The sequence below is a fragment of the Metopolophium dirhodum genome, chromosome 2, assembly GCF_019925205.1.
Source record: "Metopolophium dirhodum isolate CAU chromosome 2, ASM1992520v1, whole genome shotgun sequence".
NCBI lineage: Eukaryota > Metazoa > Arthropoda > Insecta > Hemiptera > Aphididae > Metopolophium > Metopolophium dirhodum.
In genome coordinates, this window is record NC_083561.1 from 11,571,980 (window position 1) to 11,598,769 (window position 26,790).

The 26,790-nt window shown below is 29.2% G+C and overlaps 2 protein-coding genes across 4 annotated transcripts; one reads left to right on the plus strand and one right to left on the minus strand.

The window, feature by feature from the left end:
- Positions 1–7,650: 7,650 nt before the first annotated feature.
- Positions 7,651–15,320, plus strand: LOC132938964 (coronin-2B-like). 3 transcript variants are annotated; one of them, XM_061005940.1, is made up of 14 exons: positions 7,654–7,986; positions 8,791–8,886; positions 8,965–9,162; positions 9,223–9,339; positions 9,433–9,582; positions 9,905–10,069; positions 10,155–10,376; positions 10,476–10,562; positions 10,655–10,777; positions 11,284–11,401; positions 11,489–11,616; positions 11,691–11,801; positions 11,949–12,023; positions 12,753–15,320. In XM_061005940.1, exons 2-14 carry the CDS (start codon positions 8,872–8,874, stop codon positions 12,891–12,893), a joined length of 1,650 nt encoding a protein of 549 aa, XP_060861923.1. In that variant the 5' UTR covers positions 7,654–7,986; positions 8,791–8,871; the 3' UTR covers positions 12,894–15,320. The 3 variants fall into 3 exon arrangements, with proteins under 3 accessions (XP_060861922.1, XP_060861923.1, XP_060861924.1); XM_061005941.1 differs by lacking the exon at positions 7,654–7,986 and adding an exon at positions 8,400–8,724; XM_061005939.1 differs by lacking the exon at positions 8,791–8,886 and having other exon boundaries at positions 7,651–7,986.
- A 1,137-nt stretch (positions 15,321–16,457) lies between these two features.
- Positions 16,458–23,614, minus strand: LOC132938731 (dnaJ homolog dnj-5). The gene is made up of 10 exons (XM_061005741.1): positions 23,212–23,614; positions 20,361–21,573; positions 20,168–20,299; positions 19,900–20,103; positions 19,721–19,841; positions 18,449–18,670; positions 18,210–18,363; positions 18,005–18,120; positions 17,417–17,782; positions 16,458–17,343 (listed from the first exon to the last, which is right to left on the minus strand). Exons 2-10 carry the CDS (start codon positions 21,568–21,570, stop codon positions 17,208–17,210), a joined length of 2,661 nt encoding a protein of 886 aa, XP_060861724.1. The 5' UTR covers positions 21,571–21,573; positions 23,212–23,614; the 3' UTR covers positions 16,458–17,207.
- Positions 23,615–26,790: the final 3,176 nt, after the last annotated feature.

The following is a 26,790-nucleotide window of genomic DNA, read 5'->3' on the forward strand; positions in this document are numbered from 1 at the left end:
GCCTAATCAACATTTTTGAAATTGTTCAGAAGGGACAAAATAGTGTTTTTAAAAATGATAACGTTGAAATCGGTCGATCTCGAATATAACTTCATACAGTAGACATATTGATAATTTGATAAAAGTTATAACATAAATGTCGATATCATAGATAATATTTAATATTATATAATATTATAACAATATGTATCATTCTTTTTTATAAATTTTATGATTTTACAAAAAAAAATATTCAATGTTGCATTGCATTATTGAAATAATTACAAAATTATAAACAAACTAGCAAAAAATACGAGGGCCGCTCCAAAATTAGGGCCGGGTGACTAGTCACCCAGGTACCCCCCTAAATCAGGCCCTGGGTATATTATATTATATTATATTATTGTATTTTGCATTATCACTTTTATTATTGTAATGTACTTCTTACTAGCTATGTAATCAGTATGTATTACTTCTGCCTACTTGTTTCTGTGTTTGGGTTTATGGTGGAATTAATGGGCAAACTACTTTATAATTATAATATTATTCGTTGAACAATATTTATTCCAATTTGGAAAATAAATACTTATGCTTACTAAACTTGCCTACTTATATTGGTGAATAATATTAGGTACCTATAATTATTACTCAATATTAGGTTGGGCAGAAAATATTGCCATGAACGACAACATGTCTCGACATATTTTCGGTCTTATATACATTTGAATGAATAATGAATATAGTAATAATAGTATTAATATAGTAATAACTAATGGCTGCTGGTACAAACTAATTATGTAAATAAGTAGGTACTTATAATAATCATTGGGTCGATTGTTTTTAAAATTCTACAAAAACAAGTTATGAGAAATATTATATAACTAGTTAATACTAACTTTAGGTATGTAATAATATTTACAGTAAGGAATGGATTTAATTTGAAAATTTAAAACAGATATACATTGATATCAATTTTATATAGGTACACCAGTTGTATTTATTCTTAACTATATACATAATATAGAGGTTGGTTCATACCAAGCATGCTCACCCTCTTTTTTCTTCAATAATGCAGTTGTAAACAATATGATTTTTGAATTTTTTAAATATCTATATACTTAAAGTATAAAGAGTTAAGATCGTGTTTTTAAATTCTTGAAATTTTCTGTAGCACTTGAGGAGTGTCCTGTTAAGATATGAACTACTGTTTTTCAAATGAAAATACTCCTATTTTACTGTAAATTTTTTAACAGATAATTTGGCAAAAAATTTTGACATATCAGATTTAAAATTTGTATGATAAGTTTTTAACTTGTTTAACTTCGTGTACTACGGTCCACGGGTAATAGGTCTATAGTAATGGGGGCTATATGACATATGCACCAAAGGTACAAAAATGACGCCAAAATTAATATTTTATATAAGTATTTATTTAAAAATGTCGATATTATAAAAATTATCAATAATAAATTGTTAAAATATATATAATATATAGTTCTAAATTTAATATATCTTATCTAATTTAATACATCTTATTTAATATATCTTATCTCTTTTGGCGCTTTTGACGGTATAACTTTTTTTTTACCTCATTTTGGCACTTACGTCTTCCACCGATAGTGGGTTTGGATTTTGGAAGATATGGGGGCTAAAGTGGATTTGAACATTTTAGTGATTAATATTAAACTATCAACATAAATAAATTGTATAAATGTTCCAAGTAAAATAAATACTATATTCAATATTACATCTATTTTTATTTTTGTAAAACTATTTTTAAGGGATATTATTCTTAGTAATAACATTTTAAGAATTGAGAAACTACTCCTTTGAATTTTGAATAGGTAAACATCAACTTTTTTTAAAAACAATCCACTAAATAATTAACAGTAAAAAAGGGGGTTCTCATTTGAAAAACAGAAATTTGTCTCGTCACAGGCCACTCCTATTAGTCCTTAAATAATACAAAAAATTTTAAGAATTTAAAAATCAGTCTGAGTATGTAAAAAAAATCAGAAAAACAGTATTTGAATAAATTTATTAATGGAAAAAATGGGGGTAAGCATGCTCGGGGAATCATCCTGTATATGGTGAACTTATTTTTGTAAAAAGGATTTAGCATATTTCCACACAAAAATATCATTGTTACGTTATAAAAAAAATACTATTAAGCATTACAACATTCTTTGAATTATAAAAACTAATAAACAAATTCGAAGTACGAATAAATGTATACAGAAGCAGAGGCAAACCCAAGAAGGCGTATATAGAAGAAATTATAAAACAAGCTGACTGTAGTCGATATACAGACATGAAAAGACTAGCTTTTAACAGAGAAGAATGACGAACCAGATTTGCAACGACAAGGCAAGGCCTTTAGTAGAGAAGAAGAAGAATAAACAAATAAATACAAATATTATAAACTACGCCAAAAAATTTAAATAAATTAAAATCCATAATAGAAGAATTTATAGTTATAAATATTTAAAATAATTACAATTTATGTTTATTAACTCTGAACGAATTCTGTATCGATATACCTATATACCTAGATATCGTTTATGTAATAGGTATAGTAATAAATTATTTATGTATTTTGCAATTCATATTTCATCGACGTAGAATACATTAATACAATACTATATTATAGCAAAAAAAACCAAAAGTTACAGTTCATCAGTCGTTTAGTTAGTATTTGCCCACTCTTTGGTCATAATATATAGATAAGACATCTAATTTTATTCATTTCATATAATTTAAATTATAATATATGAATATTGAATATATTATAAACCTAAATAATGTAGGAACACGAAACAATTAAAATAATATTTTTAAAAATGATTTTTATTTTAATAATATAGGTATGTACCTATAAAACATAGGTACAATGTTTACCTGCATATGATAAGTATGTAATGTTTTCATAAAATACTTAAAATTATGTGGATACGTGATAAAATAAAAATGTGTGTAATTATACTTTAAAATTCACAAAACTTGAGATTTACTAATATAGTAAAATATAATATCATACTTTACTAAAATAATAAAAATTTTGGCTACTCAGTATAAAAACATGTAGTTATAAAAACGGTTTCTATATATTACCTATAACTGTCTGAGTAGGTATAATAATTAATGTTGTAAATATACATATTATAATACATAGTGTATACATTAAACATTTAAACGTGGTTAATTATGAGTTCATGACTCCGAGACAAAAAATCCAATATCATTAAATCGATGGATAAAAAGGCTTAATCGAAAAATCCAATTGGTCATTTTATACATCGTAGTGTATTGATGAAATTATGACGGCGATACCGCATATTATATCCTGTATATTATGTAATTTTTTTTTACATGTAATTGCATTTTGAAAAACCTATAAATAATACAGTATCGAATTCTGCTCAAAATCATTTTTAACAACAATATTTGGATATCAATATACAATAGCAGGATGAAATTGCGACGCAATTAAATGATATTTTTTAATTTTTATTATAATATAAGTTATAAATTATAAACATAATTGTTTTTGTATGCGTAATGCACGACATGTCACGTCATATTATTTGAACTAATTACAAATAATAAAATAGTTTATAAGTAGCTGGTATGCTATTATATTATTAACTGTAAAATTCTTTTATTAAATTTCGCATTATGTTTAATATAATAAAATAATATAATGGGAATGAAATGTTTTCTTTTTCGTATAATTAATTTAATAGTCAATTAACATAGACTATTAATTATTATTGTTGAGCTTTGCGGTCTTTAACTTTGTTTGCCATCGTATACAACGACCCGTTAGTCAATTTGTATGATTGTTAGTAAAAAAAAAAAATTATTATCAAATAGGATCTATATATTAAAACATAAAATTAACGTGTAAAATGAGCTGGTGCAGTGGTGCCTGTTGTATATTATGTTGTAGACTTCCTGTGTATAATATAGTCATATAGCATTATTATACGAACACTTCTATACGGTCTAAAAGAGCGGCCCCCTTGCAATTGTATTCCCCTACCGACGACCGCCCCCGCTAGTAATATAATATATGAATATATGAATGTAATATTGTATTAATATTAATTTATATTTTATACATGGACATTATACCGACAACTGTTTGCGTAATTGCGTGTAAATTCCATAGTTCACAATCAACTCGGAAGGCAATTTTAATTGTTTTAACTTATAAGTCTTATTAATTATATGAATACGCATTTTTATAGTATATTATAATATACAAATATACAATAATTTATATACTACGTATATACACTACAGTATATACTATACACTATTTATACACTGTACTGACGGCATACTTAACCCATATTATTATATTAATATTAAATACTTTTTTTAGATTCTGAGCGGAGCGATGAATGTATTGATTTTACAATGATTTGACTAAGTGTTTTTTTTTTTTGTGTATGTCTGTTATCACCTTTTAGGACAGTAAAAAATAAAAATGTTTAGATTTTCTTCAACAGTATCTTTTCTGATAGGAAAGTGAATCTAGTTGGTACTTTGGGGGGACAAAAGTAAAAATTTCCTAGAATTTTTCAAAAGTGCCTTGAAAATCAAAAGAAAAATTAAGGAAAAACGGAAATATTTACGCAAAATCGATTTTGGTTTTTTGTGTAACTCTATGATATAAATAAATTACCGCAGATACATGAAATTTTGACTCAATATTTATATTAGAATTTTCTATACACCATACAATTTTAAATTTCCAATTTTGAGCTGTTTACGGACATTTTCAGTTTTAATTTTTTTAGTTTTTTATCCTTTAAATATCAATAAAATTTTATTTGTTGGGTATATTGTTTTTTATGAAAAATATTAAAAATGCATAGTCACAATTTTTTTTATAAGCATTTAAAGTTCAAATATCGACAAAATACGTAAAATTCACAAAAATGTCCAAATTATTTTGAGTTAGAATTTCATAAAAATTTATCTTTATAAATCTAAAATTTTAAAAAGTAATACAATATTTCTCATAAAATTGTCTATCTTTATTAAAAAAAATGTCTGCAGCAAATCAAATTAAATTTTTATGAGCGTTTGAAGTTCATATTATTACAACATTGAATATTCACTCGATTTCTCATGTAACGATTTTCTTATTTTGTTGTAATTCAAAAACGAACAACTATAGATACTTGAAAATTTCACTGAATGTATATTTTATCAATTCCTTTACTTGATAAAATTTTCAAAATATTTTGACTTGTTTTGAGCTGTTTACGGATAATTTCAAATTTCATTTTTTTAGTTTTTTTCTATGAATATCGATATAGTTTTTTTTGTTGGGCCAAAAAGCGTGAAAATTTAATATAGGCTCCTGATATATTGTTTTTTTTATATTTTTATATTTTAAATATGTCAACATATTACATGTTATTACAAGTTTTTTACATATACAATTAAGAATTTAATATATTGTTACAATATCAGTTGAAAAATATTAAAAATACATAGGCAGATTTGAATATTTGATTACCTATAAACAATCTATCTCCACATTCAATGAACATAAAATTAAAATTAAATCGTCTATGAATCAGTATGTTCGTACAATTAGCGAACAAAGAAATTGTCTATTTTTAAGCTATTGAACAACCAACCAAGTAAAACTAAAATAAATATTCAGGAATTATAATATCTGTGGGTTGGCCGCTCAACCTTGTAAGTCCAGTCAGCTATGACTGCATGACCCCTCAGACCTCGACCACTTCATTAATCTGGAATTGAATTTGAACAGCTACCTATTGATTCTGCCCGTTGACGTTGACATAACTTGGAAATTAGGTAAAATAAAAATTCATATAAAAATTATGATTGGTCTTATATTTTAATATTATAATAATTATACTATTGGATTTGGTCAGTACATAAACATTTTTTCCAAAAAGTTGGCTGTACAGATTTTGAAATATAGTTAACTAAAATATTATTACCTATTGGGATTCTGAGGCAAAATAAAATCATCGTATTCCGAGAGAGGAACACAGATTCTTTAAATTTGGTCTGGTATAGAGGAAAGTGCAGGATAGTTCAATATAGTAGGTATATCTATGGGCTATGATAGTCACATGAAGTATACCATCGCAGTTGAGAAGGGTAAGTACAGTATATTACAGTAGGGAGTATGCACTATAATTGATCCTCAATTTGAATGAGTGGCTGTGACTTGTGATTAGGTAGCAGACTATGTCACTATGGTCAACACTCATTAACCTACCCATAGCCTACGTAATCTAGTGTATGGTACAATTACACCGTGACTACTGACCAATCCTTTAGAACTGTAATCATTTTATAAGTTAGTAAAATTAAACAGTATTCAAAAAAGACCTCCAAAAAGACACAGATAATTTTGTCAACTTTAAAAACGATTATCAACAATTATCTAATAGTATTGCTGTATATATTGTTGAAGGTACCTATGGTCTTCGCAATTATTTACAAATGCCATTGCTATTACATGTTGATGTTACATTACTATATTTTATACATACCACAACATATATTGCTTAAAAATTAGAACCGTAGTAAATAGTAACACCGTGTTACTGTTTTAGTGTTTAACATATTTTGTTATTTTGTAGTTTTGTTCAATGTATTGATAATATTAATTTATTAAATTTTAATTGAACTCAAATCATCCACATTCAAGCTTAATGCTTTAAGGATGAATTTTCAACTTTTGTAAACTATTTTTTGTATAACATGTATACATTTTGTTGTTACTTTAAATTGTAATCTATTATTATTATTATAATTATAAATTTATAAATATCAGCCGATAATCTTTCTATATAACGGCTGACGGTGGTCACTATATCATATTATTAACATTGAAGATGACACACGTCTGTTATTATAATCATCAGATACTTACCATAAAATTGTATTGTACCCTACACTTATATCATGAAAACTTACGATTTGTATTTAAAAACATTTCAGAGGGGGTTAGAACTAGCTAGTAGCAACCCCAGGTTTGAGGTTACGCCGCTGGTAAAATTTACCATTTATATAAATATATAATAATATGTATACCTATTCGCTGGCCACTGTATGGAATTATGGAAACGACAATTGACAACACGGGGCGACTTTGCAAAAGGGTCAAGCGCGTCACGCGACAGACTCGCCCCATCGTCACTGAAAACCGTGATGGGTGTGTGTGGGTGTAGGGGATGATGGGGGTAGTTTCTTTGTGACTTTATTTCAATTTCCCGAATTCCTTAACGTACAACGACGAATAATCTGCGTTAGGGCACCAATGGGTGATGAGGAAGAGACATGGTCGATACTCGTTTCCCCGACCTGACGCCGAAAAGATAATCAGGGGAGACTATTCCATTCTCTCGAGAAGTCGATTCTGGACGTGGACGGCGCCACAATAACAATATTCAAAGCCATAATAATAATAGGTTACCGGTTACCGGGTATCGTGTCTCAGCGTCGTCGTGTTTACGTTTACATAATATTATTATTATTATCCGCGGTCACGCGACGCGGCTCCAGCGCAAGGTTGTCGACCCCTTCCCATTGTGCAACATAACCGCGGTTAGGCGCGACAACCACCCGCACCCTACCGCCCACGCATGCGCGCAGTCGCACGCACGCGACATCGGCCACACGGACGGGGGACAACAACAGAGTACACTGTACACACCTCCGTCACAGCCGCCGCCACCTGGCGCCGACGATTCCGACTTCCTAGCCCCAATTCAGTGTTCACAGGCCACAGCGTTCTCGTGAGACGTCGATTGTATGGTGCTCTGTTTCTTTCGTACGAAATTTCGCGCGCCATTTTTCCCGAATCATTTTATTTCTTTATGACGCCATAAAGACGATTGCATTATGGGCACTCTGGACAAACACTGCACCGGCTACAAAATCGACGACGTGTTCAAGTCCAACGCCCTAGTAGACATCAGGGCTTGCAACAAGCCCGTGGTTAAGGTAATGAATCACGAATGACTATAGACCGGCATTAGTTTTGATTAGTTCGCAATTTGTCGTTTTGCTCACCGAATTTAGATTGTTTTCTTTCGACAAACGAAACGAAGACGACGACTGAGGCAAGCTCCTTGGTGCCTACCTATATAGCAGTTCTGTTAGTGTCGAGGTAGTCAGTCGTTAATGTAACGCGCACTACGCACTTAGCTACTCGAAAGGTTTACTCGTTTCAGGTTTCTGCACGATCAAACCGATAACAATAATAATATTATTGTCGTAGTTGCTTATATGGGCTCGAAAATAATTTATTCTTTGAGACCAATGCCTGATATTGTTTCGACGTAGGTTCATACTTCATAATAATCTGTGGGTATAGTTGTATACGATAGTAGGTAAATGGTAGGTTACTTATAGGTGTATAATATTTAGTTGGTTGTAATATGCATTTTGTAGCGTGTAATTTATCTAGTGAGAGAGAAAGGACATCGGCTATATTATATGTGTTCAATTATATTCTTGCATTATTCATGAACATTTTGTCATGCATCGAGTACCTACCTACCTCTACCATTATTTTTTATCTTACTGTGAATGTTTTTATATTGGTACATATTATCGTCATAATAATTTTAATTCATTCAAAAAGTTATAATAGAGTATTGATTAGATTAGAAGCTATTACTAGTTGACTTGATGATTTCTTTATTTTTCTCCATATTATGAAAAGTGTGATTACATACAGTAGGTAATCCTTTGTCGTAGAATATAGAAGTAATATTATTATTTTTTTTTTTGTTTTTTTTTCAGTTTTGTGTGCTTAAATTTTTCTAGTGTTTTGTTTTTGAAATGCATGATTTCCAGATATTATTTTAACAGCATACTATCAAGATGACAAATAATACGGTACAATTTAATATGTTATTAAATTTATTTCAAATGTTTTATGAAGTTCAAAATTGTTATTACCTTTATATTTAATAGTCATTATTCCGCGGAGTACGTAGTTCAAAGTTTCGTCATGTATACGGATCCCCGTCCAGGCGAGAAGAATTGTATGACAATATACCTATCACACGTAATGCTCATGATTCTAATTTTTGTGCTGCCAACCCAAAATTTGTTGCCATTGTGACTGAAGTAGCTGGTGGTGGAGCATTTGTAGTACTACCAATCAATAAGGTAATAATATTAATCGGAATAATGTAATGTAAGTAATTTCTTATGCTTGTTTGGTTTTAGACTGGTCGTTTAGATTTAAATACGAGCAAAGTTACTGGCCATAGAGGTCCAGTTTTGGATGTAAAATGGAATCCATTCAATGATAACATAATTGCTTCTTGTTCTGATGATTGTACTGTAAGTCATGTGTATTGTGTGTCATACAAAATGATTTTATTTATTCAAAATGCAAAAAATCTAATTTTCAAATTTAAAACTTTTTTCTTATAGATTAAATTGTGGTATATCCCAGACAGTGGTCTAAGTTGCAACTTGAATGAATGGCTGATAGAGTTAGTAGGACATCGTCGCAGAGTGGGTTACATTGAATGGCATCCAACTGCAGAGAATGTCATAGCCAGCTCTGGTTTTGATTATATGGTAACAAAGAAATGTTTATAATATTTATATTATTTGTCATTATATTGTGTGGCTTGCAACTCTCTTACTGCTGGCCACCCCTGCTATATTTTATGCAGGATATATTATTAAACATAACATAAATAAATGTTATACTTTAATATTTTGTAAGTTTTCGCTACTTTTTTGTGTCCATTTTATTTATATTATTATATAAAGCAAAAAAACTATAAAAATAAAATTAATGAAAATCTAAAATACTTATTATATGCCAGTAGAATTTTGATAAATACAAAAATGATCCCTATTTTAATCTTAACTATTCCTATTTATAATATATTAGGTTATGTTATGGGATGCGGGAACTGGTCAAATTTTAAATACAATTGATTGCCATCCAGACATTGTGCATTCATTAGCATTTAATAGAGAGGGTACCAGATTAGCAACAACTTGCAAAGACAAAAAAATTAGATCAATTGATCCTAGATCTGGATTAGTAGTTTCAGTAAGTAAATATATAATATTCTTACAATAAAAATATACATATTAATTTATCATGTCACCTAATTAATTAATTTTATATTATTTAGGAGGGAATTTGTCATGAAGGTTCACGTTCGTGCAAGGTAATTTATTTAGATAGTGAACGGTTATTGACTACAGGTTTTTCAACATACTCCGACAGGCAAATAGCTATTTGGAATCATACTGATTTATCAGAACCTTTGCACCGTGTCAATATTGATTCATCGTCAGGAATCTTATTCCCATACTATGACTATGACACAAGAATGGTTTACTTAGCTGGAAAAGTTAGTTTGGATATAGCTTTATTTCAATATAATTATTATTTATTTTATTTGACCGACCTATCATCTATTAATTGATCAAAATATGTGTGATATTTATAGGGAGATGGGAATATAAGATATTATGAAATAGTTGACGAATCACCATACATACATTTTTTAAATCAATTTATATCCGGTTGCCCACAGGTTGGTTAAAATTTAAGTTTAAAAGAATTTTAACCGTAGCATTTTATATTTATTTTAAAAATTAAAATCATATATAATTGTTTTGTTTTTAGAAAGGATTTGGAATGATGCTTAAACGTGGCTGTAGTGTGAGTCGTTGTGAAATTATGCGATTTTATAAATTACATACTACTCGTAATGTCTGTGAACCAATTTCAATGATTGTTCCAAGAAAGGTTAGATAATAATATAAGTATAGAATTTTTAAAGTAAAACTTCTTTCTTATGGTGTAGGTGGAAAAAAATTGAAACGAAAAATAAAACGACACGTTTATTTTTATTGTATTTATTTTTCTCACTCTGCTCCTAATTTACTTATAATTTCACGAGCCCCAATACTTATGAAATAAGTCTTACTTCCCCAGTATGTAATGGTTGTAATATGTTAAGTGTTACTTGTTTTTATATTAACTAAAATCTAAATTAAATATTGTTTAAAGACAAATTGATATCTTATGCATCTAATGGAACTGTAATATAATATATTTCCTTTTGTTAGTGACACTAGCGCTATCTTATTTATTATTTAATATAATTTGATTTCTTTTTGAAATTTTAAATACAAATGTTGATATTATCATTGATAATGAATAGTATTAGTATTCATGATCAACAATATTATCAAAAATTGAAAGAATATAAATAACAATATTTTATTACTTTTTATTATAATTTAATTTAGAGTGACCAGTATCAACATGACTTGTATCCTGATACGGCTGCTCCAGTACCAGCATTGAGTGCCCAAGAATGGTTTAATGGAATCAGCAAACCACCAGTTTTAATGTCAATGAAAACAGGTACATAATTGCTTTCTTGCTTTCTTGTGTACAATTAAACAATTATTGTCTTCTTATTAATTGATCTTATGTATAATACACAAATAGGGGTTTCAGTGAAAACACATAAGCCTCAAGCATTTGTTTCCAATGAAGCCACACGCAATGACACCAATTATCGTATGAAATTTGCCTTTCTCTCCAAGGAAACAGTCCCTGATTATCGACCACTAGATGTAAGCATAACCAATTCAATTTTGTTGATTAATGACTAATTGATCTAACATTGTAACTTTCTTTAATTGTACAGATGTTGCCAGAGATTGAAAAAATCCAAAAGACTCAAGTTAATCAAAATACGAGATTTCAACAAATACAACAGAAATTGAGTAATTCATTAGTAGGAAAATTCACTAACATGGTAAGCTTAAAAATAAATATATATTATGTAAGTTTAACAGTGATATAAAGTATTATTGGATATTTTCTGAATAACATTTAGTGTGTTGACTTCAATTGTCACATTGTTGTTTTATTAATGTTTAATTTTGACAATAATTAATTTTAGACTGATGGAGATGAAGAATGCAACAATATGAAGGAAAACTCAAATTACAACGATAATTTAAAAAATGAATATCAAGTTGGTGTTTATATTAAATATCTATTTGGGAAACAAATGCAGACACTAAGTTCCCAAGCAATGTTTTGAATTTCTTAGTGTGTATCTCTATAAAAAAAAAAAACATATAATGTTATGAAATAATTTTTTAAGTTGAAAGTACTTATTACTTGCCATTGATTAAAAGTACTTGCTATCTTATTTTTGTTTTAAAAGCTTGAATATTCAAGCTTTTAAAGCTACTTACGGACATAAAAATGGACTTTAGTTATAAAAAATATGTTTTATATGAAAATGTCTTTCATTCATAATGATTTCAAATATGAGAAGTATTTTATGATTTTATAGAAAACATATTTTTAATAACGCCATCAAATACAGTGGAACCCTGATAAGTTGAAAAACCTTAATAATTAGACATAAATGCGTTCCCTTGCCTAATCTAACCTAACCTTGGTAAGTCAAAAAACCTCTACAAAACGAAAAAATTTAATTTACTTGATTTTTGACTTATTGAGGTTCCACTGTATTTTTTAAAATTTGAAGTAATCAATTTTAATTTCCACATTTTTAATTGAAATGAAAAATTATATTTTCTGTGATTTATTATATTATACTATGTCATAATTATGGATATTAGCTAAGTTAGCAAACATTTGCTAGGAGATTATTTGCATTTATGACCCGTATTGTTTTTATACAAAAATTGGTGAAATAAATAAAAATATAATTTTGAAATTGTAATTTTAGATGAAAAAAGCTTTCACTCGTCAATGTGAAGAACTAAACATGCTCAGAAAGCAATTAGCCCACAGAGATCGGCGCATTCAAGATCTCGAAGATCTCGTTTCCACACTTCAATCGCAGCTTAAAGTTCAAAGATTACAGTAATCGGTAGATTATTGCCTGGTGCAATTTTATCTCTCTATATATATTTTTTAATACTTTTGAGCTTATGTCTTTTGGCTAAAAGTATGGCCCAAAGATTATAAAACCTAATTGAGTAATTATCAATCAAATAAGCTTTGAGCTGCAATTGTTTTTAAACTAAGAACCAAATTCAGGGTTGAGACTAAATGTCTGGAGAAAAAAATACATTTCTTTTTTGCACCCTATAACTTCTGTGGTCAAATAATAATTTTATAATTTTGCATTTATGTGTTTGCATAACCTATAATTTTTTTTTAAAATTAGGTTATCATTTGACATTTATATATTTCTGCTAAGCGATGTATGTTTTTGCTAGTAATTGAATGTAGTTATATTTTGTTGCGAGATAAAATGCAAAGAAATTGAGGTGTCATATCACATAAGAAAATGTGTTTCTTAAATATAAAATATATAAAAGAGAGTGTTAAAGTGAAATCTGATTGATTGTATATTTTAATAAATCTAAAAAAATCAGTCAATATTATATGTTTATACTCAGTTCAAAGTGAGAAATGCAAAAGGCGGCCGATTTGTGCGTAGGGGCTTGGCAATACTAGAAGACAGGTATATAGATTGGTGATTTATTGAGGGGAGGAGTGATAAACGGGTGTTACCTGATTGCCGCAGATAAAAACTGGTCGCCGCCTATTGTGTTTCTTATTTTGATCAGAGTACCTATAGTTTTATTATTTAGTAATGTTAAAAGACTTTATTTGGTTAAACTTTAAGAACAATTATTATTAATTTACTAGCAGCTAAAAGTTTTGAGAAATGTCCTTTCATTTTGGTTACTGTTAACAAAAATCAAATCATCATGGCATATATATTTTGTTTTGTTTTATTTTGTTTTGTTTTATTATATTGTTTGAGGAATAAACAATAATTATAATTTACTGTGACGTTAAACTTAAGATGTATTTTTTCTGTCTTTATGCGAGATGTCCTCTTAATCATTTTGATTAGGTAATGTCCAACACAATTATTTTATATCACATTGACCAAAAATTAATTATTTAATATAGACTGAACAAATAAAAAACAAATGCTCCAATAATTACAATAATGTTAGTACTATACAGAAATTTAAGTATATAGTATATACTTATGTATTATATTATATTTAAGTTTTTCTTACAATGCTACAAACTAAATAAGGTTTATTCTGTTAATGCTTTAATAAGATTTTCACTGCTTTTGTTTTGTGTTTTAGAAAGATATAGAGATTAATTTCAGATAAATTCATGTTTCTGACAGACAATTCTATTTTGAAAATAATATATTACATACTTTTTATATCACGTTGTTTGAATTGTAATAAGTCTATAAAACTATATAATATGCACAATCAGGTTAGGCGAAATAACTGCCAATGTATTTCACATGATATCATTATAAGAAACTGATTGTCACATATTTTAAAAAATGTATTTTTAAATTCTGCAATAACGTTAAACCATATTTGATATTATATAGTCTTAATAAATCTGTATTTTTTCTACAAACATGAAATTTAGTTTCGCCTGATGTGCTATTAAAATGTTGTCTTATGTCATTATTTATTTTTGTGAAATGTAATGTAACTGTTACATGAGTTTAGTACGGCAGATTGATTTATGTATACCTAAGTTTAATATAATATTGTGCTTTAATTTTTTTTTTCATGCGGTTTTAGATGTTTATAAATAGTGAAAATAATTTATCGATACAATTTGTTTGAAAGTTAATCGGTTATTAAAATTCTAATAGTTAATATTTTTATAAATTATCTAATATAGTCAACCTCCGTTGACGGTTCACCTCTTAATATTGGTCGTTGTCTAATTCCTTCAATAGAAGTTCTATGGACATTTTACTGTACCTCTAAAACCGCACGAAAACAAGTGATGGGGATGTGCATATTTTATTTTATGATTAAATTATTAAGTTTTTTGGTTTGACAATTATTAAGTTTTATTTTTTATTATTTTGCCTACATAAGATAACAACATCCACTTTTGTTCTATAACAGTGTGTTCATACAGTCTATTAATGTTTTCTTGTATAACAATTAAATTTGATTTGATTAATAATCCATTTTTATATGCGCTCTACAAAACAGCTAGTATCTGAGGACGTCAATACAATATATTGACAAGTTTTAATTTTTATTTGTTTTCAATTTTTTTATTATGTTAAAATATGTTCAATGTTGTACTCACATTCCCATCAATATAATATACGCTTTGAACAAATAAATAAATAGAGTTTGTACCTGTATTTGATGTTTTGCTACTATAAGCTACATTTTTTTTTTACATTTATATTTAAATATTACATGAAACATTAATATATATTTTTAATTTTTGCTTGTATAGTTATATATATATATATGTAAAACATAAATATGTATATGTCGTATTGTTGATTCCCTCTACAAATTCTATTCCTTTAGTTTCAAACTACATGCCCGAAAAAGAAATCGTGGACAATCCAAGAATTCATCCTCTTCCCAACCTACAACCTATTTATTTTTCACTTCTATGATTGTATGTAAAAAGTATTTGTACAGTATAAATATGAACATCAATAATAATTATCATTTTTGATTTTTCAGAACTCTCAATCACTATTAAATTTTAAATTGATTATTTTTATAGGTTTTCATTTTCAAACAGATAAACAAGCTAACATAATTTATGTTCAAATGTTCTAATTTACCATTTAAAGCGTTATAAATATGGAATACAAATACATAACAAATGTAGATTAGCAATTGAATATTATATATAAAAATGTAATTTCAAGAACGTTGTGTAGACGTCAAGCACTGGTCAATGAGTACATTTAAACCAGCTTGAATCAGTTCTTGACCAACGATAAGGCACCGATAAACTTTAACATACTATTATACACAATCGTAAATTCAAAATCTAGCATTTGAATTTATACAAATTATAGTATAATATAATTCCAGTATTATAATTATACTGAAATTCTACTATGCATTTATATGTTTATTGAACCAGAAGAATTCTCAACTTGGAAAAATATTTATAAATAGGTTTGTTGTTCGTCTGTGTGCAGCATACAAATGTCAAATTGTATATAATTCTATAATACAATCAACTTGAAAATAAATATTGTGTGCATTGATATAAAAATAAATTATTTATTTAATTAAGTACACATTTTTCAATGTTTACAAGTGCATAGCACTTTTGAATCTTTTTATGCATATTTTGTCATTTTTACTTTATAAGTTTGCATCATATTTAGCACTTCTTTAGATCATTTATTCCAAACTCTAATTGTTATAACACATTATTTAATGAAGCTCCAGAATCAAAGAAATCAAGGTGATAAATATTCTTTTGGATAAAACAAAAATTGTGATTCAGGAAAATATGAGAATTGTTAACTAATAAGTGTTCTGCAACAATGAACAGGAAAAAGAATTTTAATGGAAAACCATTTCAGTCCACAATCTTTTTGTGGTAACCAACTATGGTTACTAGTGCTTAAAAATAAATAGAATTAACACCAAAATAATATTTTTATACTTTTGAAAAATTTATTTAAATACATTTTCAAAGTATTCCTTACAATACTGGGTAATGACGAGGATTTGAAACAGAAAATAAACATCAAATACTTAAATACTGAATTATTTTTTAGACGGAAATTGTATTTATTGTTATTACATTATTAAGTTCACAAAATTGACATTACTGCGGCGTTTGAGGTATACATAAATAATAATGCTGTACTGACAAAAAATTCAGTGGGTTAAACGCTAAGTCTAAAACATAAATAAATAAATGGGAAATAAAGGTTTAAAGAAATTTTTTTTTAACTTAGGGTTCGAGAAACAAGTTTTGAACAGAAACAATAAATAAAAACACAGAGTGTTAATATTAAGGTTAATTTAAAATTAAGCTGTGTAACAGTATATGATAAACAGATGTTAATGTTATGTAGTTAAATTAATAAAACACTAATCGTAAGTATTAAAAAAATATATCACTTGATTTGAGGGGCGTATTTGTTCATACATAAATATGATGGTGATGACAATGATAATGATAATGAAAAACAGTGTAAATCGCCAATGTACTCATATATACAAGTACAAGTGATAAGTTGTTTAAAATTTAAATTAAAATAAAAATACAAACAAAATGTTGCAATCTGTACGAGTTATTAATTATTAGTCTAAATAAGATACTTAATTTGAAATTGGCTTTTCGAAAATGAAAACCATATATCTAACAGTGCACATTCAAGGAAGATCATTTTCTATTTTTTTCTTTTGTTTTTGGTGCGTTGCCGAGGAATGTCAGTTGTGGTTCCAAATTCACCATTGGTAGCAGAACCCGGCACTGGATGTTGATAAAATGAACTCAAGAATTCGTCTAGGTGTGGTTGATGAAAACTGCAAGCGAAAAAAATAATGGTTCGGTCATTAATTTTATTACAGTCCATCGGGTTTATTCTATGATACATACTCAAATAAGGGCGTTGAAGGTGGTGGCGGTGCTTGTGTTCTGGGTTGTGGAGGTGGTGATGGGGAAACCGTTGGTTCGGGAGTTTGTTGTTTGCCACCAAATATTATTCTGTATTGTACAGAATGAGTATCTGCTCGCATGTGCTTCAGACTGCCGTGCTGACAAGTGGCCCATTCAGTGATGTCATATACTCCACCGTCCATACATCCAAAGTACTTCCAGCGCAAACCAAACATACTGCTTTCAGACCAAATATCACCATCACGAGCGGAATGATGTACATTGCACAATGCACAGAAGCGTGCAGCATACATTGGCCGACACAACACCAGCTTCCTTTTGTGCCGTTTACCACAGCTAGTACACCTGAAAAAAACATAATTCATCAACTAACACAAGAATACTGCATCAGTTATAACAAAAAATATTTAATTTAATAAAATTTGATAAATGTTACAAATTTAGTAATAAAAAATAGAATAAAATTAATGAAATTAACTTTAACACTATGATAAAATTTAAGTTTGATGAATCTTAGAATACCTTCTACCTAAAATTAAATTTTTATAAATGCTTTGTTTTAATTACCTAATTGTATTTGCAACTTGTGCCATTTTTTCATGAAGATTTTTCAACAATTTGTTTAGTTCATCGTAGTTTTCTTTAATGTGCTCAATACCACTATCATAGAGTTTACGTTTCTCCTATAAATATAAAAGAATAAATATGATTAATTAAAGCACAAAATAAAATTATTTTTATTCAGCGCAGTCAATAAATAAAAACAACTCACTGGATCACCTATCATGTTGAAAGCATGAATTAAAATTTTAAAAGCTTCTTCAGCTCCTGACTGATTGTTTTTGTCTGGATGAACAAGAACAGCTTGTCTCTTGTAATACTTCTTGATATCATCTTCGGATGAATCAACAGTCACACCCAAAATACTGAAGAAAAAATAATTTTGAATGTAAATGTTAGGTTATCACATGAAATTTCTGAAATTATTTTTTTTTAGATTGCTGAAATTACCTGTATGGATCTTTTCCTTTGCAAGCAAGTAGCCTTTTAAGTGCTTCTTCACCAGTAGTAGGCAGTGGAATATTTGTTTGCAGAGTATTACCCGAATTCTGATCTTTCCATTTGACTCGAGCCCAGTGTGATGCACCAGTAAACGGAGAACTCAATCCAATCCAAAAATGCTTCCAGCAATTCTTACTAAAATCGGCCAGTTGAGTAATACCTGATGCAGACCTGTATAATAAATAAAAATATATAATATTAAATTAATATATTTTTTGGTAAATGGCCACTTATAAAAATTCAGAATGCAGATACTTAGTTCGGCAAAGTTAAAAATGTAGACTGCTAAACAGTTTGTATGGTTGAGACAAAATATTGATTGGTGAACGAAATAGGGATAAAACATAAAACAATTCATTAATTTTGTTTTATTTTTATTTATCAAAATAATCTCATATGTTTGGGTGTTATTTTATAAATCAGAAAAAAATTAAACTAGTATTTTTAGTTGATACAAATGGAAAAAGTACCACTCTTTTGTTTCACTTTTAATTTTATTTATGAAATAGGGTTACTGAACATCCGTTTTACTAGGACTGCATGGATTTTGAATATAGCGGCCGCTCTCTCTGATGAGTCCCAATTAAAGTGTTTTGGGATGAAGAATAATATTGTATGATGATTTATAAATTATTCAAGTAAATTACTTGATTGACTGATGAAATCTGTATTAAAATTATTTCCACAACTTAGTGACAATTACGTTTTAGTTACTAACTACATTTATAGTTTTCCCATTCACTCACAAAAATGTTTGTTATCAGTGTTATCACTTATCGCTAATTGATAATTCTGTCTGTTACTCACTCTAATTTGTAACATTGAGTTAGTTTTTACCTTAAAAATGCATGTTGTAAAATGCTAACAATTATGTGTGATTTTCCAGTTACAAAAAAATAGGATGTTAAAACTGGTGTAGTTGTGGGGTAGGTAGTAATGTTTCCCACAAAAATTATACAAATAAATGTCTTTGTTTAAATAGTAACCCTATTTATGAATAAACAAATAACTTTAAATCTATACAATGTATAATTTAATTTCAAATTACCGAGTTTAATATTTTTATCTACTGTATTAAATTAGTACAAACTGTTCAGAAGTGTTCTGTAGTTTATTTTTTTACTATACTGTACAAAATACTGGCATTCTTTATATTTTTCATAGAAGATCGTACAAAGTGACTTAAAAACTGATTTTAGTGCTTTATAGTAGTTAACTTACAAATGTAAGAGTAAATGTAAACTCATGGTGATAACGTCCCATAATAGATGAACAAACCAGAAGACCATTAATGGAGCATATTGAACAAACTGAGCTTTTAAAAAGTTCAAATGTTTCGTTACTGAAAATATCAACATGATTAGTTTTAATATAGCCAAACATTGTTGTATCTAACATACTCATTGTGTTGATGGCAGAGCTACGTGGTCGCTTCTTGGTTACACGTTGATATCTTGCTTTGAATGGTAGTGCTGTGAATGTTGCAGTACTACGAGAACCCTGATTTTTACTAGTTGCTGCAGTCTGTTGTAGTTGGGATACATTTGAAGACATTTTGGTTGAAGGTTTTTCAATTTCATCAAATTTTGTTGTTGAATTAACATCTATAGGAAAATGTTTTAAATACAATTTTATAATCAAAAACAATTTAAAAAAATATTAACATACTATTTGATTCATTATGCTTTTTTGAGTCATTATTTAATTTGTCTTTTTTAACACCAATCACACAACTTGGTTGAACAGTTTTTTTGGACTTGAGTTTTTCAACATCATCTTTAAGAGGTTTTACGGTATGACCTGTAAAAAAGAACAATTTTACAAGATGTGATATGAGAAATACCATACATTTTTAATTTACCTAAGCTTTTTGACAATGGAATAGTTGCTGCCTTAGGTTTAACTTTCGTTTTATCTTTCTTATTATTTTCTTTAGACTTTGGCACCAAAATATTACTATAAGCATTTTCATCAGCTTCAAAATATTCTGATCCGTTCAAGTCTTCTGATGATGTCCACACCTTTTCATTGCCATTGATTGTTATTTCAGACTTTTTATCCTCTTTATATTCTACTGTAGGAGTGTTGCGCTCTTCACTACTCGCAGACGAATTTTGTCTTCTTAACCCAGATTCCCCTTGGCCTACCTTAGCTGAATTCTTCTTTTTTTTAACAGTTGTTTTTACTTTAGATGAAGTTTTAACATCTAAAGATGTTTCTACTTGTGTACTAGCTGCAGTCTTTTTTACTGGTCCTACAGCAGGAGACTTGGCTAAAACATCAGAATAACTTGGTCGCATTGGACGCACTTCTGCTACCATTCTAACCTTCCTAACTGGTGTGGTAATATTTTTGTGGTTAGATATTGTGTTATGGTTAAGAACATTAATATCTTGTTCAGGAATAATTTCTCTTGATGTCTGAAATGCTTGATCTCCAAAAGGGCTAAATACCCCACCATTGCTTTGAGTTTGGCTCCAACTTTGAACTAGGTTTTCAATGAGGGCATCATTACACGGTGCATCAAAAAGACCATATGTAGGGGTCTGGTATGACATGGGATGAGAAGTATATTGTGACTGTTGATAGTATGTATAGTTCATTTGTTGCTGCTGCTGCTGAGAGGTTTGTTGATGTTGTGGTCGCTGTTGTTGTTGTTGTTGTTGCTGCTGTTGATGTTGTTGTTGTTGTTGTTGTTGCTGCTGCTGCTGCTGTTGATGGTGCTGAAGATGATGAGGATGATGCTGTTGTGGATATACTTGATGATCATAGTTAACATATCCTGGTATTGAATTCTGAGGTTGCATATATTGAGTATACTGATTAGTATTTAATATGTATGGGTTGTTGTTTGTCAAATTCATCGGTTCTTGATTATAAATATTATGTTGTGGCTGAGGAGGATTTGCATAGTTGTTCACTTGCTGCCACATCATATCAGTCGATTGTCTCGGGTTACCCAACACCATATAACGACCTTCATAACTTTGAAGATCTGATGTTATGTTGTTTATAATATCGTCAATAGAACGTTTTTTCACCGAAGATTGATGATGGCCCTGGTTATCCATATTCTTCATTCATGAAAAAATAATATATTAATGATAGGTATAACTTAAAATAAAATTAGTAATATATCATAGCCATTAATTAGTTATTACAACTATAATTATTCAAAGTAGATTAATATAACTATGGTTAAATAAAAATAAAATCAATAAAAGTCAGTACCTATGGTACTTAATGATAATAAAATATGTATACCCATTAAGTAAACATGAAATATGATTGACAGGTCTATCTAAAAAAATATAGTTAGCTGACGTCAAGCTTTTTACAATTATACTCTAATTTATACCTACTACTTTGTTTATCTTGATAATTTAATAATTGAAGATGAAAAATTCAAAATCAACAAATGAATAGATTACTATGGTTAAAGAATTTGTATAAGAGTTTGAGCCAAGTCAAAAATAGTACAGATGTCATTGCATTAATATCATTAATATCTTTTTCATTGCAGATATAAAAATTAAAATGTAAAATATTATTTTTATTTATACTAAATCTACCGGTAGACATAAAAATAAAAATAAACAAATTGTAAAATTCAAAAAAATAATAGATAGGTACATGAATATTTTTCTTTTATAATGTTGTTATTGAGTTATTTGTATAGGAAAAATAATTATCAATGAACAACGAAAAACATTTATAGTTCAAAGTTTGAATTTAATAATAATGTTACCAATAGATATCTATGTCCAATCTGTTTCACAATAGGTAATACTCAAGGATGTTTTTGAACTATAGAAAACAATTTAAGTAGGTAAAAGAAAAATTCTACGATAATAATACATTTCAAGTATTGAATAAAGGTAGGCTTAATAACCTACTTTTAAGACAAATATTTTAAAATCATTATAATATTATACACAAATGACAAGAACAGAGTAAAGATTATTATTTAAATATAAAACTTATACAATGATGAACCATTATAGACTATAGTACAATGATGTATACAATTTTTTGAAAAGGTATCTAGACTGATCCAATTGGTTAAAAACAGTGGTAAATACAGAAGTAAATGTCTGCTCTAAGAATAGAGAAGAATCCCCTATATGAAATTCTATTGATTGCAGATTGGTACTGACTTTGCTTAACCTAACCTAACGGCTAACACATCTTAAGATAGTGAAACATACGTGTGTGATACACCTACATATAAAACAGTATAATAAAATTAATTAATCATACCTATGTACCTATGTACCTACGCAATGAAATTAAATAGAAACTACAACTTTCTAGTGTAATTCAAATCAGACTGTCTTATTGAGGATATAATATAATATTATGCTGCTTCGGGGTGGTAGACTGGTGACAATTACACAACAGTCATTGAAAAGAGACCTTTCGCTGAAACTTCAGCAGCGGGGGCAAAAGTCGAAAATAAGATGAAAATCGAAAAGTACTCAATCGAAGAGAGAAAATCATCGAAAAATCATCGAACTGACGATGACGAACAGAATTCAAAATATGATCTACCCCGTGGACTGACCACAGACAAGCGACCATACTCCACCGACAGCCCGATTTTCGTTCGTATTATTATCCTTTGCACTTCCGTTATTGATAAGAAAAGAGCGGATGTGACGGTCGTCAAACGGGCCACCTATAGGTGACACTATATAAGTATTACTACTCACTAGGATTGTTCTCGGCTGTGGCGGTACGTATAGCGCTTGGCAGCTGGCCGGTCGTCGTCCGAATATTATTTACATATTTTTCGGCGGAGACGAAACGCGGACGACAAACGGGAAAGCGTTTTACTGTGCGTCGATGTTATGGAAAATCGACGGGACGCGGCAGGCAGGAATCGACCAGCCGGCGCATCGTCCGGGCCGAGTGAAAATCGGTGGAAATAAATTAATTCGTATGTATAAAAAACTAGTTAAAAAACTGCGGACACACACGCACACACACGAGCGCGCGCGCACACACACGCAATTAGTGTGGTAAAATCAAAACAATGGTGTCGGCCATGTTTGCGATTTCGCACGGGTCATGTGCACGGCGAGTCATCGATGAGATCCCCCCACCACCGCCGCACGACAGCGAAGAACGCGACCCGAGAGCAGGCAGCTGCTGCTGCTACTGCTGCGCGCGCGCCCGGTATTACCGTACGCGGCGGCGTGTACCATAATTATCGTACGCGGTCTTCGCGATGACGTTCTCTCGTCGTCATATTAAAGTATTATTCGTCCGACGACAACAATATTGTAATATTGATATTATAATAATATTGTTATAATTAATAATCGAAGCAGTGTAGTAGACCTAAACACACGACGACACGTCATCGAGGTACTCGGCAACCCGTCAACAATATCGTTTTTAACGTGGACCTGATCAGCCATCGGCGAGACGACGTGTATCGTTTTTGACGTCCACCGACTTGTTATAGTTGTTACCTGTATTGTGGTCGAAATCGTAACGTTGGCGGTTGGCTACCGGTCGGTCGTATTTTTATTATTTCGTCGTTCCTTCCCGTAGTTACCTGTTTTGCTTTTAGAGGTTATGGTTTTGAGCGCTCAAGTACCACGGCGACGGCAGCAGCTGTGGTTGTACTTTGTAGTAGTAGTGTGCAGCACGTACGTTTTGTCATCTAATCTAGTCGATCTAAGGAGAAATACGCATAAGCCGACGATTAAATAGGTATTTAAAACCCCTTTCTGGAGGTTCTTGTTAATTCATAAAAAAAAAATCGTTTTCTTACCTTACATAAAAAAAACAATTGAGTGCAAATAAATTGTGTCTGAAAAAAATATGAGTTAAATTTGGATTGGTGGATTTTTAATTTTTTATTTTTATACCACTGGGCACTTGGACACTGAAACAAGCGGACATTTCGATATTGAACAGTAATACTAGTATTTATAATCAATGGTTATACCCAGGGCCGTATTTACACTTTTTGCGCCCTGGGTCAACAATATTTGTATGTAAGCCCCCCCCCTCCAAAAAATAATTAATCCGTTTTTTAATTGTTTGGTTATAGTTATTTATTTATGAAAATTTTGTTAAAAACACAGATCACGATGATGCGTTATTTTAATTACTATCAAAATGTATAACATGGAACAACATACAATTGTATACTATAAAAAGAATTACCAAAATTAATAGTTATCATTGATTGCCAAAATGAGCATTTTAGTCATACAATGCAAAAAGTCCAAGTATAGGTTACTTGTTTAGGTGCTCAAACAAATTCTTACAAAAAAAAATGTTATTTATATAATATACACCGGCGACTGGCCGCCCCCCTAAATGTGTTAGAAATTTCTTTATACTACTTAGGTCATACCTAAATATTATGTTTCTATGGTAGTTTTTAATTAGTCTACCTACAGAGTAATTTATTTAGTCATAATATATTAAATATTAAGCTGTACTCTGTCGGCAATAGGTACGAAATTTGAGGCATTTTAAGAGATATTAAAACCCGTATAATTATTTCACGACGGCAACGGCTTAAAAATATATTGATGAAAGAACTAATTTGAAAGATCATGTTCGAGTGGATTATTATTTATTATTATATTATATTATGATGTTTATTGCCTATAAAACGGAAAGCCGAGACAAGAAACTTCCTGTTTTCTGTTTGTCACGAGTTCTGTACTAATTAACTGTATCATATTATTAATTATTTTGTAGGTATACAATAATTTCTAATAATTTCATTCATTTTTTTTTACCGTTTGTTTAAACATGGTCGTTGTTACACTTCTATCAAGGTGAACATTTATTTTATTTAATATCCATATTATTACATGACATACGTCAAGGTATGGTGTTAATAGCGTTAACCGAGATTTGCGTTTGATTTCCACGGGTTTCCTATTTTTTTTTTTAATTCGGATCAGTCAACGGAATTGTTGTGATTTGTGACTTACATAAATTAATTATATTAACAATTGATATAATTATACTACTTAGTACTTTTGAGTTTGGAATCAATAAGTACCTGCAGTATTTTATTTTCGACGTGAAATGAACAACTGCAATAACATAGGTAGGTAATATAATATTCCTTCATTTATTTCGCTTTCGGACAATCTACGATCTCGTAACCAATATTATGTATACCTATTTGCACAATAATAAAAAACCAAATAAGGGAAAGAACAGTCTACGAGTATGCTAACTTCCTAATTTCTATAAACGTAATTTATGAATAGGTATCAAATTATAAATGCAACAAATATAATAAATTATGTTATAATTTTGGTATTGCCAAATCATATTAAAAGCACGTGTTTAAATGTATATTACACTTCAAATATTAACAACCAATAATAATAATTAACACATCTTATAAAAACATGATACACATGTACATAGGTATACCTATGCTAGTATACTAGCTGTTATTTGAAATACATAATAACATAAGTATAATATATATATATATATATATATTTAAACTTTTTAAAGTATATATGCATCAAATCATTAATTAGTTGGTTAAAAGCATAAAGTTTTATAATAACGTGCATTTCATTATTTTAATAAGACAAGGTACCTACTACCTGGCAAATTATTAATAATGATTTTTGTTTAGAATTAAATAAGTTTAATAGTAGATTATATGTCTTTGATACCTAAAAATATTGCTTATAAAATCAACAATTATATATAGATGGTGAATTGATGAACACTTTAATGGTGGTTACGAAAGTCGTGTCGAAATAGAATGATACTACTATACATGAACATAAATGGTTCCTATAGAACTATAAAACAAATATATGTAGAGCTTAAAAATTATAGCTAATTATTGACATTGATTTCTACATTTTTAACTCTCGAGAAACACCAAACATACGGATATATACCTATAGAAATCGTGGATTCTGACCGAATCGTTTGCTATATTTATTTCGTATATTAGTATATTACACGTACCATAGGTACGACAAATCTGTAAGAAGTTCGTAATTATACGATATTTTATTAGAAAGTTCTTATTTGTATCACACTATCGCAGAGATAATACCTAAACAGTAAACATGAGAATAGAGAATAAACATAATATTATAATCATGCTGAGAAAAATCCCACTATACACAGCCAAGAAATTATTTGTTTTACAAAATACTTTAAATTAATACTAATTAATTTAGTGTTGGGTATATGTATTGTACGTGGATTCTACGACTATGATAGTTGTTATAATATATGTAAATATGTTTATACTCAGAAGTCAGAGTACCTATATG